Source organism: Balaenoptera acutorostrata, chromosome 18 (genome assembly GCF_949987535.1).
Source record: "Balaenoptera acutorostrata chromosome 18, mBalAcu1.1, whole genome shotgun sequence".
Taxonomy (NCBI): domain Eukaryota; kingdom Metazoa; phylum Chordata; class Mammalia; order Artiodactyla; family Balaenopteridae; genus Balaenoptera; species Balaenoptera acutorostrata.
Window position 1 is genome coordinate 68230169 of NC_080081.1, and position 19360 is coordinate 68249528.

At 35.6% G+C, this 19360-nt stretch overlaps 2 protein-coding genes across 18 annotated transcripts in view; one reads left to right on the top strand and one right to left on the bottom strand.

Moving 5' to 3' along the window:
• The window catches only part of SUPT20H (SPT20 homolog, SAGA complex component), a 39509-nt gene extending 26761 nt beyond the window's left edge, over positions 1 to 12748 (top strand). For 10 of the 17 annotated variants that reach the window (XM_057532643.1, XM_057532649.1, XM_057532641.1 and 7 more), the window contains 7 exons: positions 1026 to 1332; positions 1888 to 2042; positions 4347 to 4402; positions 6305 to 6418; positions 9832 to 9937; positions 11380 to 11483; positions 12247 to 12748. In XM_057532643.1, coding sequence (XP_057388626.1) covers positions 1026 to 1332; positions 1888 to 2042; positions 4347 to 4402; positions 6305 to 6418; positions 9832 to 9937; positions 11380 to 11483; positions 12247 to 12387 — 983 coding nt within the window. In that variant the 3' untranslated portion in view covers positions 12388 to 12748. The remainder of the gene's footprint in view (positions 1 to 1025; positions 1333 to 1887; positions 2043 to 4346; positions 4403 to 6304; positions 6419 to 9831; positions 9938 to 11379; positions 11484 to 12246) is intronic. The other 7 variants (XM_028161732.2, XM_057532653.1, XM_007193649.2 and 4 more) reach the window with 3 other exon arrangements.
• EXOSC8 (exosome component 8) lies at positions 12660 to 19353 on the bottom strand. The gene is made up of 11 exons (XM_007193656.2): positions 19293 to 19353; positions 18129 to 18165; positions 17818 to 17881; positions 16953 to 17026; positions 15847 to 15892; positions 15030 to 15135; positions 14896 to 14941; positions 14590 to 14686; positions 14163 to 14283; positions 13829 to 13935; positions 12660 to 12876 (listed from the first exon to the last, which is right to left on the bottom strand). The coding sequence occupies exons 1-11, from the start codon at positions 19307 to 19309 to the stop codon at positions 12761 to 12763; spliced, it is 831 nt and encodes a 276-aa protein (XP_007193718.1). The 5' UTR covers positions 19310 to 19353; the 3' UTR covers positions 12660 to 12760.
• Between the last annotated feature and the right edge of the window lie 7 nt (positions 19354 to 19360).

A 19360-nucleotide genomic window follows, 5' to 3' on the forward strand; every position in this document is an offset into this window, starting at 1 on the left:
TTAGATTTTTTAATAAATAACTAATGTGTGCTGAAAGTTTTAGTACACTGCACAGTGACAGGGTGGTCTTTGCATTAGATGTAAACATCATCTTGATAGCTCAAAAGGTGTAATTTTTCTGCCTTCTTGTTTTGCACAAAGAAAAATTTATAAATTTCCTGAAAGTCTTATTCACACTTCTTATGTTGTGGGTATGGATTATGTTAATCTACTGCACACAGTTGTTACTTTAAGTAAGGGTTGAGTGACAGCTTCTGGACATTCACATTTCTTTCCTTTCTTTCTGCAGGACATGAAAGCTAAAAAAGAAAACACCTCAAGAGCTTTTGGTTTTATTTTTTTGGTTTTTGTTTTTTGTTTTTGTTTTTTTTAAAAAAAGTTGATAAACTGTGCATACTTCATTCACAACAGATTTTCTATACATTCTACATTTAAACAGAAGTACACAGTTACTGTTAAAGATGCAGTATTATCTCTCAAATATTTACTTTATTACTGTGTTCTGTAAAATTTGTTTGTTAGGATAAACTTGATGTGTTAGGATTTAAATATGTATATCTAGGTGCCAAATATGATTGTTAATCATATGTAATTTATTAAATATGTTCAGAGTTTATCTCAGACTGTTAACAGAAAATAAGCAATATTTCTAAGTGAAGTCCTAAATTAGTGAAATCGTAAATAACAAAAATTAATTTGAAGTCCTTTTAAACTTTATAGGCCAAAGGTAGCATGTAGGAAACTAACTTTTAAATGGGTGTTGTGGTAGAATACAAATGTATATTTTTACTGTTACTGTAATAGCATCTCTGATGGGATTTGTAGGTGATATACTGCATCCTTAATTGTAATTGAGTGTAGCAACACTCATGTATCATGTGTAGAAATTAACACTTGCAGTTAACTGCTTTAAAAAAAAAAACTGGAACAAATTGTCAGTGCTAAATAAGATTCCATTAACCTTATTTTAAAAAGGACTGGCCATTTATAACAAACTAGCAATTTTTATTTTTCTCAATGAGCAGGATCTGGAACTCCTAAGCCATCTACTCCTACACCAACCCCTTCATCGACCCCACACCCTCCTGATGCTCAGAGCTCAACTCCTATTACCCCTTCAGCTACCCCTACTCCCCAAGATTCAGGCTTCACCCCTCAGCCCACTTTGTTAACTCAGTTTGCTCAGCAGCAAAGGTCTCTGAGCCAGGCAATGCCTGTAACAACCATTCCTCTTTCCACCATGGTAACATCTATAACTACAGGAACCACGGCCACCCAAGTCATGGCAAACTCTGCTGGACTTAACTTCATCAATGTAGTGGGCTCTGTTTGGTAAGTTTGCATTGATGCCCTGATTTTTTTTTTAAGATACTGTAAGCAATCTAAAGAAATTCTTATTTGTGAAATTAAGAACAAATTGCATATTATTGAAATTAAAAGAAAATAGTTTGTATTTGGATAGAAGCTATCTCAACAAGTATGTTTTAATTTTAGGTGATCAATCTATTACATGCACTAAGATGATACTACTACACATTGACAGCGGCTTAGATTTTCCTGTTTATCCTCTGTTTTACCATCTTTTAAACCATTGATTAGGACATTACTCTTCCAAATTATATTTTAAATATACAGTACTTGATAAATATACAGTAAATATACAGTACTTGATAAATATACAGTACTTACTTGATAAATGTACAGTACTTAATTTTAGCCAACCTTGCTGTCACTTTCTAGCAAAAAAATGAAACTAAGCCTCCAAACTGACATTTAAGACAGAAATATCTGTGTTTGTTTAGTGGTTTGTTTTTTAATCCAAGGAATTATGGGGCTGATTTTCCCTTTTATAGTGCTAGTTTAATGCTTTGTCTTATTCTCCTGCAGTGGAGCTCAAGCTTTGGTGAGCGGTTCAAACCCTATGCTGGGCTGTAACACTGGTGCCGTAACTCCTGCAGGAATGAACTTGAGTGGCCTTCTACCCTCAGGAGGTCTGCTACCAAATGCCTTGCCCGGTGCAATGCAGGCAGCTTCTCAAGCAGGTCAGAGTATTAGAAATAATAACCTCTAATAAAATTAAAGTCCATGCTTATGTAAAAATGCCTTTTTAATGATATTATTTAAACATTTAACATCCTTATTTTATCAAGTATTATGTTGGAAATATTTCCTTTCAAAAGCTTTAAGAGTTCTGGTATTTGAATTAAAAACCCATCTAGCTATGAACTTCTCTGTGAGGAAACTTGGTAAGCCTGTAAGTCTCTGCAAATTTTATCTTTACCTTCCAAAGATTATTATAAAAGTAACTTTTATAATTGTCAGTGTAGTCCTGTCCCAGGTAAAAGAAATGTATTTTGAAAACGTATGTGAGCAAGAAAAGCAACGCAGCATGGCATTTAAAAGCCTCAGTTCTGGAGCCAGAATGCCTGATTTGAATCCTGCTTGTGCAGCTTACTCTAACTGTGTAATCATGACAAAGTTACCTTTGTGCCTCACTTTCTTCATAAATGTGGATAATAATAATACTTTACCTCATAGCTGTGAGGATTGAATGAATAAATACAGATGAGGTGCTTAAACTATGCCTGAGATGTGATAAACATTCAAAAATATTTGCTGTTATCATCATTAGTAGTAGTTTTCTTGCAGTAGTAGTAATAATTATAATTACGTATACTGGGAAACAGTTTTAACAACTTGTGCTTTTTTTTTTTAATTTACTAATTATTTGGTTGCATCAGGTCTTAGTTGCAGCAGGCGGGCCCCTTAGTTCTGGCATGCGAACTCTTAGTTGCAGCGTGCGTGTGGGATCTAGTTCCCGGACCAGGGATTGAACCCGGGCGCAGAGTCTTAACCACTGCGCCACCAGGGAAGTCCTGACTTGTGCCATTTTTTAATGCTCTTTAAGAGAATGTATTATATCTCAGAACAGTTCGATTTCTTACTACTGAGGAAAAAATTAACAGGAAAAGTAAACTCACCATAGTAAGAAAAACTTGTCCAAAACTTTCTATGAGTTAAGAGAAAGAGAACCCAAAGAATATAATTTAAACATGTTAATATATTGCTGTGATTTTCTAATTCTAGCTCATATTCTTATTTTAATATGTATAAATATGCTCTAGTGACAGAAGCCCTGGAAATGGAATCAGTGTTGAATTTAGGATTTTATATTTACATACAATTCTACCAGTTACTTGTGGCTCCAAGTGCTAACTGTGGGGTCTGAAAGCAGTCACTTAATTTTTCCCCCTTAGCCTCAGTTTCATCTGTTCTAAAATGGGAGTAAAAATTTCTAAATTCATTTGGTACTTATGAGAAATAAATGAAGTGATATGAAAGTGGCTTTAGAAAGCTATAAAGCATTATACAGATGTCATCCACCTTTAAAGGGAGTTATGTCTTTTTTTTTTTTTTTTTATGAGAATCCTGGAGGGAATATCAGTATTTTCACATTTTTATCTGATTATGCATTTTCCATTTCTTATACAAGACTTTCATACTGTCATCTGTGCATTATTTGCCCTGTATCTTTTTTAATACAATTATCTGCTTAGAGGACTAGATACATTTTTAACTAGTGTTCGAATTGGTATATTTAGTGAGGAAAATATATACAATACATACTTTGAGACTGGGATCAGCAAACTATAACCCACATCTAAGCTAAGAATAGTTTTACATTTTTTAAAGTTTGTTTTTTTAAAAAAAGACAAGAGAAAGAGTATATGAGAGTCTCTGTGTGGCCCACAAAGCCTACTGGAAGAGTTTGCCAACCCCTGCTTTATGATGTGCTCCATGTTGTGTCACAGATTTTGGGGAATAAGTTCAGAATTAACAGCGCATCGTTTCCTGACTTTCAGCTTGATCCTTACACACAAAATTCAGCAACATTCTTTAGCATTATTAATATTAGCATTTGTACTTTAAAAAACGGCACAGAGCACACTGCTTCTCAGAGATAGGGTTATTATCGTATGCTGTTTAGCACTGAGGAATATAAATAGATGCCAGTCCCTGAAATGTATTTGCACAACAGTGATAGTTTTATTATATTTATGGTGTTTGCATACTGCTAGATTACTTTTCCAGCCAACAGTCAAAATAGTTATAAAGAAGTCTCAGTTTCTGAAATACAGATTATAGTGTACATCTGGTGCTCACATCTTTGGTATTGATGAAAATAGGGGGGTTTTTGCTTATAAGAAATTTTTAAAGTATAGAAAATAAGCACATCTGTGCAGGAAGTACTTAAAGTATTATATTTTTATATCCTAAAGTATAAAATACTTTCAAGTATAATAAAGTTTTAATTCCCTGTTTTAACCATGAGTTTTATTTAATAGGTGTTCCATTTGGTTTAAAAAATACTTCAAGTCTAAGGCCCTTAAATCTACTCCAGGTAAACCTGAAACACTGCTTTTTATTAAAGTTTTTATAGTTTTTGTTTGTTTGTTTTTAACCATGTAAGTTTGTACATATCAGCATTTGAAGTCTTGAGGTTGTCCAGAATCTTCTAAGGGTGTGGTTACCTTTGCATGTTCAAGTAGATAAGGGGAAAGAATTGGTATCCTATGTACTGCACTTTCATCGGCTCTGGCACCACTGCCGAATCAAGAACTAGTTCCAGAGGGGAGAGTTGACAACTGCCAAGGAAAATAACTTGCCTACAATAGTAGCAGCATGTATACTTAGAAATAATTTCTCTCTTAACAGACTTTTATGTATGCATGTAGGTATTGCTGTTTGCTTATAGTAGATTTTCTGTGTGAATAGAAAGTTTTAAAATTAGGTATGTGTGTTCTTTTCCTGAGGAGAATATGACTTCGTGACACAGTGCCAGGCACCTAGTAGTCAGTCAATAAATGTTTGTTAGATTACAGTTTGTGTCTAGTAGTGAGACTTTTCTTAACACATTTTATCAATGTTAACATATAAAGAGATTGTAGGTAAAGAATTTAGTACATGTTGTGAACTTATAATATTCTGAGTGTTATGCTAAGTCCTTTAAGGATGGAGTTCAGTATTAAGCTAGTAGGATGGAAAATGGATGGGATTATCTACAGAGAATTTTTAGAAAAGGTAGACATAAATACAAAGATTTGGAGACAAAGAATGGCAGAGTTATGGATTATTGGGAAATAACAATAACAAACAGATCAACCCAACCTGATACTCAGAAGTAATAAATCAGGAAATACATTTAGAACTAAATCTTAAAACTTATTTCCTGTACACAATATGCAAACAGTGTCAGTATTTACAGACTAATTGAAGAATAATCTAACTGTGATATGGACATATTGGTTTATTTAGCCAACTTTCCTGCACTTTGCTGTAGGAATTTCTACAAGGATCAGTCTCAGTGTTAAGAGGAGTGGGATTCCTTAATAGCACTGATAATAAGGATTAAGGGCAAAGCCACCTTATAAATTATATTTTGCAACATTTATTACTATCTAACTAATTGAGGAAGAAACACTTGACCTGTGCTTTGTCCAGGTTTACCTAACAGTGAGCTGTGCTGAGTGTAGAGCTTCTGACCTGAGACACCTTTTTTGACTATATAGACCTAAGAGTTCTGTATTTGATATTTGCTTGGACTTTCCCACAAAACTTCAAAGTGCCTTTAACTTAAACTCCTGTAGAATAAAATGGAAAAACCATTTGTTTCCTGATGCATTTGGAATGCATAGTTTTCGTTTTTAGTGTGGAGTTTCTGGATACTTCTTTTTTTTAAGTTTTTTTTTTTTTTTTTTTTAATTAGATTCAGAATGACAGAGCAAGTAATGTCTCCAAACTAAATAAGGACATCTAATGCATTTCCTTTTCAGCTTTGGAATTCCTAGCTATGTTATATAAAAATCCGTGCATTTCTGGTTTAGGGCAAAGCTAGACCAAATTTAGGAGACGAGTTTTCTTAATATATATCTCTGATTATCACTAGCTTCTTGTTTATACTTCCAAATGCATTTAATGCTGTTTTGTGTTGATGTATAAAAGGACTTAAATAAAAGCAGTATGTATATTTGGATAGCTAACTATTAACTTGAAGCAGAAAGACTTACATTGGAGATTACTAACATATTTGAGAGCCAAAGTAACAGCACTTAAAAATTGTGTTTAAAGCGATTTGTTCCTTTTTTTTAAGGGCAGGAATCTTGTTTTGTTTCCATTTTTGTTCACCTGTTTCCTCAGTCCCTGGAAGAATGCCTGACACATAGTGAATGCTCCAGAAATGTTTGTAGAATAAAGAAATTTAATCTGAAATCGGCTAATTAATTCTTGCTTAAATACTTAATAGCTTCCAGGTGGCTCGCTCATTTTTAACACACTGCAGCAGCAGCAGCAGCTTTCTCAGTTTACACCACAGCAACCTCAGCAACCCACAACTTCTAGTCCTCAGCCAGGGGAGCAGGTACGTCCTTTCTACCTTCCATGTGCTTTGTATCATAGAATTATAACCTTTTTTGGTATATGCCAAGCATATTTCAAGTGTTTTTATTTAGATTGTTTGAACCAACTTTTCATATGCGGTTTTTCTTTATTAACAATAGCAGCTATCAGTTATTGGGTGCCTATTTCTAATTCTCACAACAGCCATACTTGAATAGATGATGTCACTTCCATCTTGCATAGTCTGAAATAGATTCAGGTGACTAACTTGCTCACAACCATACATCGAGTGGCAGAGCAGGGATTCAAGTCCAGGTCTTTCTGCCTCTATAGGCCATGTATTTTCTACCCCTTCATCATCCTGCTTTTGATAGTATTTTGTCTCTTATTAGAAAAGAGATGTTCTTTTTATCTTGAAGCATAGAACAGAGCGAAGATAGACAAAAACAAATACTTTGTATATTGCCAAACAAAATGAAATTGAACAAGAACTACAGTAAATTAAAGTAGTAGAAGGACCTTCAGGTTTTTCTGAACCTTTGCTGCACTTCGGAATCATCTGGGAAACTAAAAATTACTGATTGCTGAGTCCCACCTTCATCGTTTCTCTTAGTTCACAATTAAATATATATAATGTTCACTATCAGTCCTTCCACCAAAGATTCCCCAGTCAAATCTTGATTGGATAATGCTCATCCTCTATTAGATTTCTCAGGAAGGGCACATTTAAAACTATTTTTCTTTATTAACACATGAAGGATTACTTGGCTGAATATAAAATTCTTGATTTGCACTTTCTTTACAAAATTGTAAAATACTGTACCATAAAATTTACCATCTTAACCATTTCTAAATATGCAGTTTAGTAGCATTAAGTATATTCATATTGTTGTGCAGCCAATCTCCAGAACTTTTTCATCTTGCAAAAGTGAAACTCTATACCCATTAAACAACTCCTTATTTCCCCCTCCTTCTAGCCAACTTTCTGTTTCTGTGAGTTTGACTACTCCAGGCACCTCATATAAGTGAAATTATACAGTATTTGTCTATTTGTGACTGACCTGTTTAATTTAGCATAATACCCGAAAGGTTCATCCATGTTGTAGCATGTGTCAGAAATTCCATTTTAAGGCTGAATAGTATTTCATTGTATTTATATATCACATTTTGTTTATCCATTTATCCATCGATGGACATTTGGATTGCTTCCATCTTTTGATGGAAGTCTGAGGGGTTTTTTTTGTTGTTTTTTTTTTAATGAATTGTGCTTTAGGTATTATGTCTGAGAACTCACCTAGCCCTAGGCCCAAAAGTTTTTTTTTTATAGTTTCCATTTAAATCTATGATCCATTTTCACTTGATTTTTATAAAAGGTGTGAGACTTTGGTCCAGGTTCATTTTATGGGGTGATATGGATGTCCATTTGCTCCTGCACCATTTGTTAGAAAAGCCATCCTCCTCAACTGAATTACTTTTGCACCTTTGTCAAAGGTCAGTTGGCTGTGTTTGTGTGGCTCTATTTCTGTATTCTCTACTCTGTTTCACCCATCTATGTATTAATATCTGTCACTCTGTTAGTACCATACTGTTGTGATCACTGTAGACTATGTATATATATACACACACACATACATATATACATACACACACATACACATACATATAGTAAGTCTTAAAATCAGACACAGTGATTCCTCCCATGTTATCCTTCTTTTTCAAAATTCTTTAGCTGTTCTAGATCCTTTGCCTTTCCTTATGAATTTTAAAATCATCTATATCTACAGAAGACTTTGCTGGGATTTTTAAAGGAATTGAGTTAAACCTAAAGGTCATTTTGGGAAAGGCTTACCATGTTTACTATGTGAGTTTTCTAGTCCATGAACACAGTATGTCTCTATCTAGGCTAAAATCAGCTAGTTTTCAGCATACAAAACCTATATGTTTCATAGATTTACACCTAAGTTTCTTTCCTTCTTTCTTTCTCTTTCTTTCCCTTCCTTCCTCCCTTCCTTCATTTCTTTCTCCCTCCCTCCCTCCCTTCCTTTTTTTTTCCCATTCTTGGGAAATTGTTAATGGTATTGTTTTTAATTTTGTTTTCTACATGTTCATTGCTAGTATACAGAATTGGTTTTTGTATGTTGATCTTGTGTTCTGCAATCTTACTGACCTCACTTACTTGTTCTAGAAGTTTTTTTGTAGATTCATTAGGGTGTTTTTTCCTAGTCAGTGCCATTTGCAAATAAGGGCAGGTATTTTTTCTTTTTACTCTATATGCCTTTTTGTTTCCTTTTCTTGAATGTGCTCACTAGAAGTTCTAGTACTATGTTGCAAACAGTGTTTTAAGCTTTAAAAACGTGTTCTGATGAAGCTTTATAGAAGCAATATTGAAAAAACAAACACCCCTATCAAAAAATGGGCAGGCCTAAATAGATGAAAAGGGAGTCCTCTTGCACTGCTGGTGGAAATGTAAATTGGTGCAGCCACTATGGAGAACAGTACGGAGGTTCCTTTAAAAACTAAAACCCAAGCTGCCACACGATCCAGCACTCCCATTCCTGGGTATATATCCAGAAAAGATGAAAACTCTAATTTGAAAAGATACATGCCACCCCCATGTTCATAGCAGCACTGTTTATAATAGCCAAGACAGAAACAACCCAACTGCCATCAACAGATGATTGGCTTAAGAAGATGTGGTATATATATACAGTGGAATATTAGCAATAGAAAGAATGAAATATTGCCATTTACAGCAATGTGGATGGACCTAGAGAATATCAAACTAAGCGAACTAAGTCAGACAGAGCAAGACTAATGTTATATGATATCACTTATACGTTGAATCTAAAAAACAATACAAGTGAATCTATATACCAAACAGAAACAGACCCACAGACAAAGACATAGAAAACAAACGTATGGTTACCATGTTGCAGGGGCGCTTAAATTAGGAGTATGGGATTAACAGATACAGACTATTATAGAGAAAACCGATAAGCAACAAGGATTTAACATATAGCACAGGGAACTACCTTCAATATCTTATAATAACCTATAAGGGAAAATAATTGAAAAATATGTGTGTGTATATATATACAACTGAATTACTTTGCTCTGTACCTGAAACTAACACGATATTGCAAATCAACTATACTTCAATAAAAAAAAAAGTTCTGATGAAGCTTTATAGAAGCCTTAGTAATTTTTAATACAGAATCAGTTCTGAAAATTAGGTTTTATTTTCTTGCTTTCAAAATACCATAAGCTTATTCTTGCTAATTCTAAATACCTTTGACGTCTTTTCCTTAGGCCATTCTTTTTGCAAGACCTAGACTAATGTTGATTTTTTTTTTTCATGCAGGAATAAAATACTAATTCCACCAATCCAAAATTGTTTTTATTTTTGTACAAGTCACGTATTATTTTTTTATTCAGGGTTCTGAACAAAGTTGCACCAGTCAAGAACAGGCCTTATCTGCTCAGCACACTGCAGTTATTAACCTTGCTGGAGTAGGAAGTTACATGCAGTCACAGGCAGCTGGTTGGTATCTTCATAACTAAATATGTTGAATTTATTTAAAGTATCTAATCTATTTGGGATCTCACCATTTTAACTATTTCTTTTCCTTGTGCAAACAGTTACAAGGAAAAAGTTTAGTTGTATTTAATGTGTGAACTATTAAATTGATTAATTGATGGCACTCAGATTTTTTTCATTATTTTGATAATTGATTAAAGTGCTTTGACCTACATATATTAACAGGAGTTAATGTTTTCCTCATGTTAAATTTTGTTGGGAAAATTTTACACAGTTACCCAGCTTACTAGGAAGCTTCTAAAGCTGTTAGGTCTTTATTTTTCCTGGGTTATTGAGACTGCATTTTTCTAGATTGCACAATCTTTTGTCTCATTCCAGTGGCTTGTAGTTGTATGAATTAGGACTTAAGAGTCAAGTAGCTTAGCTTCTGTAAGACACTTGTAAAAAAATGCGATTGTACTAAATGATTGCTCACCACTTCTAGTAATAAATGGTGCACCAAAGATACACCTTTAATGAAGATTATTTCATCAATTGAAGATAGCAATTATAACTACATTTAATTAAAATCAAGAAGCTACATGTATAAGAAAACTGAGATACTGTTTGAGGATTAATGAGTGAACATGTTAACATTTTGAATTATCACTGGGCTTACTATGATGCCTTTAGAATCCGGTATAATTCCCAGTGTCCGAATTTGGAATAATTTATGTAAAGTTCTAATTTAGAGGCAGTGAATTTCCACATGGAAATTTATTAGTATAAACTTTTACCCCACAAGCTATTTTTTCCTAAAATAGCTGTAGTATAATTTCGTGGAAAGAACTGTAGGCTGAAAAATGAGAATGTTCCTAGCTCCAGACGTGCCACTAATTACCTTTAAGTGAGTCACTCCAACGGTCCAGGTCTGACATGTCCTCAACTGAGCAGTGAGAGAGTTGAACTTATCCCTGATCTCGCTCAGCTCTAAAAGGGTTCACCACCTTTGTTGCTAATAGTGTAGTCTGACATTCATTGTAACATCTTTTAGCACTTGTCTACCAGTTTCGTCCTTATGGTAATTTGGATTTCTCCCACTCCATTTCCTACTTTTGATTGGTTATATTTTAAAACAGCATACTGTATTCAACATTTTGCTAGAAAGCCTTCTCAACAAAATAGCACTAGTATCAAGTTTCATTGAGATGTAAGAAAAGAGAGGGATACAGTGCTTTGGCCGACATGCTCTCCCTTCTCTTCCATGTCCAGGAAGTTCTATCATCAATGGTACCCTCAACTAACAGGAGTCTGTACTAAATTTATTCTGAAATGTCTGTGATTTGATACTTAAGATTAATCATACTGATACTTTTCTATTATTTCATTTTCTGTGTTGTCCTTTTCTAACCCTGGTAGCTTTCAAACTTTTTGACTGGCCTGCTTTCCCCTTCTCCTCTCTGTAGTGTTGTCTCAGCTTGGCTCTGCCGAGAACAGACCTGAGCAAAGCCTTCCTCAGCAGAGATTCCAGCTCTCCTCTGCCTTTCAACAGCAGCAGCAACAGATCCAAGTAATCCAGCAACTTCACTCTGGTTACATTTTTAAAGATACTCTGCTCCAAAAGTACTTCAAAATACCTTACTTTAGTTTTATGTTACTGTCTTTTAAGACTATACAGTAATTGGTAAATAATTTAGCAAATTTTATTTAAAAGTCTGACAACTTTAGCCAGTGAACTTGGAGCACTGAATATTTTGTACATTTAAGTCATACTCTTTTCCTAATTTAAAATCTTTCCTGAAGTGCTGGTGGCACATTAACATACATTTTTATAAGTTTCAGTACATTTTGAAATAGTTAGTTGTAAGTGCCAATGGTTAACTTTTTAATACTGTACTGCAGACAAAGGCAAGTATACCAGTGTTCCTATTTGTAAATGTCATACCTGTTTTAGAAGAATGTTGTTCCATTATTCTAGAAGTCAGCATATTATAGTTGACTTTCGTTAATTTGCAGGGTGGTTTTATATTGCTATAAACTATCATACAACAAAATGGTAACTGAAGTTGCTGAGTTACTGCAATATAGACTGGCCAGGCAAAGTAACAGAAATACTTTTGAAGTTTACCAAGAGCCATTTTTAAAGCCCGCAGCAGGCTTCTGTGCCACTGGTGCTGTTTGACTGTGCATTGTCCTGATGTGGTATAGTCCTTTTTTGTTACCTTGGTGCTTTCTCCCTTTCAGTTTTGTTGTTTTCATCACTCTCAGGAAAAGCATCTTTCCACACCTTGCCTACCTTGAACCTAACTTGGTTTCTCCCCTCTGCTTTGCAGCAGCTGCGGTTCTTGCAGCATCAGATGGCTATGGCGGCGGCGGCAGCAGCACAGACAGCTCAGCTACATCGGCATCGGCATACAGGCAGCCAGTCAAGAAGTAAAACGAAGAGAGGCACGCCAACCACTCCAAAATTCTGAGTCTTGCATTATTTTCTTTCTTTTTAAAAATGTAAGAGCATTGAATCAAAAGGATTCTGAGTTTCTACTTCGTTTTTGTTTTTTAACATGTGTCAGTATTTTACATTGCTAGATATACAAACTTTATACAGAAGCACAACCCTATGATTTTTAAATAAAAACAGGGAAATGGTTTAACGAACCATTAGGGTGGGTTTGCCTAAGTCATTGCTTTTTAAAAACGGTTTCACTGTACATAATACAGAAGTGACCTAAGAAATACTAGAAACATCTTTCAGAAGAATGTAGTTTGATATTTATTTAGTATAAAAGGTTTGTGCACAGTGTAACAAATACAGTTTTTACAAATCTGTTTTGAAAATGTGGTGGTTGTTTATTTGGGTTTCATACTCTTAAATACTTCATCCATCAGTTTTTTTACTTCTTTGTGCCTTGTAACTGCTCGGCTCATACAATCTTGAAGTTTAGCTCCAGTCAGTCCACTTCCACCTGAAAAATTATTGTGCCAACACTTTTTACATGATCTACATCATGTCAAGTTATTGACATAAAACAAAAAAAGTGAATATAAACCAGTGGTGTGGTCTCAAGATTTGCAGGTTATGTTTTAACAAGACCTCCTGAAGTTTAAGAATCACTGACAGGGCTTCCCTGGTGGCGCAGTGGTTGAGAATCTGCCTGCCAATGCAGAGGACACGGGTTCGAGCCCTGGTCTGGGAAGATCCCACATGCTGTGGAGCAACTAGGTCCGTGAGCCACAATTACTGAGCCTGCGCGTCTGGAGCCTGTGCTCCGCAACAAGAGAGGCCGCGACAGTGAGAGGCCTGTGCACCGCGATGAAGAGTGGCCCCCACTTGCTGCAACTAGAGAAAGCCCCCGCACAGAAACGAAGACCCAACACAGCCATGAATAGATAAATAAATAAAAATTAAAAAAAAAAAAAAATCAGGGGCTTCCCTGGTGGCGCAGTGGTTGAGAGTCTGCCTGCTAATGCAGGGGACACGGGTTCGAGCCCTGGTCTGGGAAGATCCCACATGCCGCGGAGCGGCTGGGCCCGTGGGCCACAATTACTGAGCCTGCGCGTCTGGAGCCTGTGCTCCGCAACGGGAGAGGCCGTGACAGTGAGAGGCCCGCGCACCGTGATGAAGAGTGGCCCCCGCTTGCCACAACTAGAGAAAGCCCTAGCACAGAAACGAAGACCCAACATAGCAATCAATCAATCAATCAATTAATCAATAAAAAAATAAATCTTTAAAAAAAAAAAAAATCACTGACATACAATATAAAAATGCAAGGCATCTGAAGTAACAAACCATAGTAAATTTACATTACGTAAACCAGTAAAACATCCCACATTCCATTTGGCCCTCCCTAATATAAAGAAGCTCATGCTGAGTTTTCATCTACATGTTTAGTACTGCAATGGAAGGAAAGTGCGTGCCTGGTTTGTGAAGACAACATAGCTTGCCTTCCTCGTCCATTACTACTGTTAAGGTTCCAGTTGCCAGGTTTTCCTCCTCTTCAGTAGGGTCAACTATAAGCAGAGTGCTATTTTAAAAATAAAATAAAAAAAATAATCAACCCATGGGACAAATTTTATTTTAGAAAAAAGTACAAATGAAACTCACTACCTGCATTTTAGCTTAAGTAAGGAGCTAGACAGAACTGGTAGAAACCAGAAAAGTTAATAGCAACCTGAAATTCTACTACTTGTAAGAATCTTTGTCCTCCCTTCAATTAAATATACAACCTTTTAATACATCTGATTAACTTACTCATCAAACACAGCAAAGGAAGTTGCAACTGGATGAGTTCTAATATTCAAATAACTTTTCTTCTTTAAATTAACTTCTGCTAAAGCAGTTTCTTCATTTATAGTTACTTCAGGCAACTGTACTAGAAAAAGGCAAATATGTAAAGTCAGTCTCTCACTCTAGTGAAAGAAACAAAAAGGCATTCTGTGCTTCATTAATTCACTTTTCCCTCTATTTAACTTGTCCAGAAGTATTATTTTTTAAAAAATATATCTTAGGACAATTAAGGCAAATACAGTAGATACAAACATGTTTTTCTTTAATTTAGAAACACATGAATGATAGGTAAGTCTTAACAAAAACCTTTAAAAATTTATTGAGAAATTTTACCAAAACGGAACATTCTAACACATAAGTAGGAACATTCCCTTTTATTAAGGTTGCTTACCATTTTTCAAAGCTGCTAACAAAGCAAAGGTGCAAGCATCCAAAATGTTTCCATCATGGTTGAGGCAAATGAGATCACAGTATAGAACCCAAGCAAGCTAAAACAGAGTTTACACAAAGTGGAAATTAAAGCCTTCTGATTGCTATAATGTGGTATTTGTTTCTACTTACAAACCACACCCTTGGCTAGACAATCAAGATAACCTTCAAGGCTCAGAAACTTTAAAAAAAAACAAAAATTTAAATTTCCCCCACAAAAAAACATTTCAGAATTAATAAAAGTTCATAGCTTCTTTATTCCTCTTACCTTTCCTGGAGAGATACATAAGTCCTCTTTCTGAATTACCTGTGAACTTGATTTGAAGACATAGAACACAGTAAATGAAAGTTCAAAAACTCTCTAAAATGAATGGTATTCACATTTTATCATGATGATCTTACTTTTCAATGACATCTGCAATGAACTGGCTAGCCACCTGGGCCTCTTCTCCAGGAGGTCCAGACCGAAATCTCCAGGAACACAGAGGTGATAGATCCACATTAGGAACTGAAAGAAACTGCAGCTATGAACCAAATTTCACCTCTCGTTTAGTTTTAAAGATAATATCAATCCACGGCAAAGACAACTGTAGGCACAGATAGGCTTTCCAAGTGGAAAGCATTGTAACACATCAATCATATTCTTTTTCATCTTTGTGAGAATCTTATGCTTAGATAAAATTTATTTTTTCCCACACAAATAACCGCCCAGCCAAAAAAAAAAACATGTGTTTAAGAAACAGCCTCAATCCTAAATTATTCATGAAAGTTTCTAGGTTTCTTTCAAAATACCCCAATCTGTAACAGTAGATAGCCCCTCCAGTCATACCAACTGTTCTGCATTTTTAAAATGTTGGTTCCTACCATAAAGAAAAGATGGTCCAAGTTAAGAAAAAAAACCACATAGTGGTATAAAGGAAAATTCTTTATGGAAACAGAAAAGTTTGCAATTACAGCCCTTTGCCTAAGAGAATCTATTTTCTTGGTTGATGACATCTGTATAAACCAAAAGTGATCAAACAAGTTTGATAAAAGGTATTTACAAAATTCTGTATCTTGCTATTATGCTATCTTCTAACATAAACATACACAAAACTTTTCAGGGACGTCTGAAGCTTATGAATAATTTTCTTCAACTCACCTACTAAGATTTAACTATAATAATAGTATTAACTGTCTTAAAGTATTTGTATTAAATTTATGAAGCCATTTAACTTACCAATATATCCTTTATCAGGGGCATCTGTTGGTGGTGCTCCAAATTCCTACAGAAGCAGACAAATGTTTCCTATGAAAGAAGCTACTAAAAAACTGTGAAGAAGTCAGTTATGGAAGGCTCTACCAAAGACCATCTTAGCTAGTTAACTACATCATGAGCATCTACTGGGAAGATGAACTTGGGAACGTATGTCAGGGGCTCTAGGAACACTGGACCACTCCTCACTAGCTCTGCAAGGCAAGAAGGCAGCTGATGGTAGTGCTACTCATCAAAATTACTTGGGGCTCTTTAGATTTCTGTTTCTCTTTCACTTATTCAGTAGCCAAGAATCTGAATTTAAACCCCAGGTGATACTGACACAGTCCGATTTAGGAATTGATGGTATAATGGTCAAGAGCAAAAGTCCTGGAATTACTGACCTGGTTCAAAAGTCAGACCCACACCTTTTGGCTGAGAGACTTTGGGCCAGTTATTGAAAGAACTTAGGTTAAGCAACTCAGAGTTCAGTGTAGTCAAAAAAGCAGAGGCTTTGGAGTCAGTTATGTCTAAGTTCTATTTATGAGCCTTATGTTCCTGGACAAGTTATTGAACGTCATGTAAAATAGGAAATGAAGAGAGAAATACTTCAAATGATTATTCTGAGGATTAAACTGGATAATTCTGTAAAACACCTAACATAAGGTACCTGGAACATAGCAAATACTCAGTAAATAGTAGCTATTATTCCCTCAAGCTTTTCTTTTGAGCAATTTCTACACATTTGCACAGATTAAATGGCATCACTAGATAAAAATATGTCACCAAAAATCTCTCAATTTCTCAAATTACAACCAAATTCTTTAAAAAGTAAAGGTGGTGAGGATTTTTTTAAATTGTTCCATTTCAGCACATTTGAGAATGTTCATAAATTGTAATTAAGAGCCATTAAACTTGGGTTGTATTATCTAAAACTCAAAGGTGAAAACTTGGGAAATGAAAACAAATACTAAAAAACTGACACCTGATTGCCTAATCAACAGCAGAACTATAGGTGTATATTACAATCTAATAAATATATGAAGCTAATTTAGTAACTCAAATCTTAGTAATATATACAGTAAACCTACCGCTTTAATTCCACAAATTACTGTAGTATTTCCCAGCTTCACTAAAGAAGAACCATCTGCAGTACCAATTGAACCTGAAAAGGTAAGTATTTAAACAAAATGAAAAAGTGTTTTCGTCTTCTACATATGATTTTATCTTGCTACAAATCTAAGTTGTTTATGAAAATTTATTCCTTGCTTGAGTCTTTTTAAAATTACAGTTGACCCCTGAGCAACATGGGTTTGAAATGCACCCGTCCACCTATATACAAGGATTATTTCCAATAAATATTACCACAGTACTACACGATCCACAGTTGGTTGAGTCTGAGGATGCAGAGCCTCGGTTACGGAGCACCGATCCATAACTGTAAAATTATGCTCGGATTTCTGACTGTGCGAGGGCCGGCGCCCCAACCCCCTCGTCGTTCAAGGGACAGCCGCACCAGTCTAAGGATTGTTCATTGTCCCTGAAGTGAGTTAATCATTTGTTGTTCAATCACAGAGCTGTTACAAAGATTTAAATCTCTTGACACAAAATCACTGTAATCCCTTAGACACGGTAGAATTTGTCTGAAATACTGCTTAAATGGCTCAGAGGCTAAAACTTGGGAATGTCATATAGGTAAAATTGGGAAATTCCATGTTTGCAACAGAAGGTTTAATAAATGTAAGATATATAAGAAAACCATGTCTTAGAAGTTCTGAACGGAGGAAGGCAGGAAAACACTTTACAGTTACTTTAAAATTTAACATGAGCATAACAACTGAGAGGACAGTGAGTTTAAAAAAACTTTACAAAGAAAAATTTACTTTTAAAAAAAACTTCTATTTTCAGAACTGAAGCAACTTCAACATTCTATTTTAGAACTCAAAATACCCTCACCTATGTTGACAGTTGTGGTTCTGAATTCACCAAGTTCTCTTCCATCAGGACGGCAATTCTCTTTCTAAATAAATATATTAAAGTAGATTACATCTACAAGTATATTTTACACACACCAGTGAAAATACAGTAAACCTCGTTAATTCAAATTAATTTGAATTACTTGAAAATTGTCTTTTAAAAACAGGTATAATTGTCGTATGACATATTAGTTTAGGTGTGCAATGTAATGATTGATATTTGTATTTATGGAAAAAGCACATGATATCATTATCAAAAGGCAAAAAATGTACATAACCACCTTTACTTACCAAAAATCTCCTGTAATACTCCAGAGGTTCCACAGTTCTGAAACACGTTAAAAATGAGATAAATTAGTAAATCAATATAAATCCAGAAACTGGCAAAAGTCTTAATAATGTGGTAATGGAGCAGAAATCTCCAAAATTTGTAACTAAGTTTCTTTCAGGAATTCTAACGTTTATGTTGCCACGTGTTGCTAATTATAAAAATTAGATACCTTTGCAATAACCATACTCAAAAGGCTGTCCTTAATCTTGCTGTAAACAAGTATAGGGTTGGAGCCCAAAACCCTAGGGCATCTTTAGAAGAGGATTAATACAGGTGTGAAAATAACATCACTTTTACTCTGAAGCAGGGATTCTTGGTGGGCAGGAAAAAAAGAGTTACATATTTGTTTTCACTATCCAGTGACTGAAATTTAGCATACTCTTCAATTATGACCGTTGGCAATAAAGCATTATAATATCAGCCGTACCTGCGACTTTAACAACCACAGAGAGTAAATGTTTTCGTTTTTACTTTAGAGTTGTCGAAGGTACCTGTAAGAATCCTCGTTACTTCGAAATTCCACGAGTTAGTTACTAAGCTCCCCAGGAGATCTTAATTAAGAAAGTTAATTCTAAAATAGATGTATACCTCATTATATCATAAACTTGGAATTTATACAAACAGATAACTGTTTCAGTACAACTGGTTTCCTTTGGAATCTTATCTGTTTTATTTATTTAAAACTGGACTCAGAACGAAAATCTACAGGCTTCTCCAGAGCGGCAGCAAAAACGCTTAAGTAAAACCTTCCGAACGAGGAACAACGTTTTTAGAAATAAGTTTCAAGGGAGAGGGAGAGCAGTGTCGCAGGTGGTTCTAACAGAACACTTTTCACGAAGTTACAACTGCTCCCCTGGGGCTGCAGGTCCACTACACACCAAGCAACAGCGCTCGCAGCAGGTACCGAGCTCAACACAGCCCCTTCCAGCGCTCGCCTCCCCGGCGGGAAGACGCCCCCTTTCCTTTCACTACGACCACCTCCAGTCCTCCCGCCCGCCGCCCGCTTCCGTGGTGGAAAGAAGTGGAAACCAGGTAGGGGGGGTCTCCCGGTGAGAAAATTCCGGGTAACGGGAGCCGCCAACCGGCACGGTACGAACTCGCGCCCGCCAGCCTCCCCTACTCACTTGAACCCGGCAGCCATCTTCCGCCCGCGGGTCTGCGTCTGCGCGTCTGCGTCTGCGCGTCTGCGTCT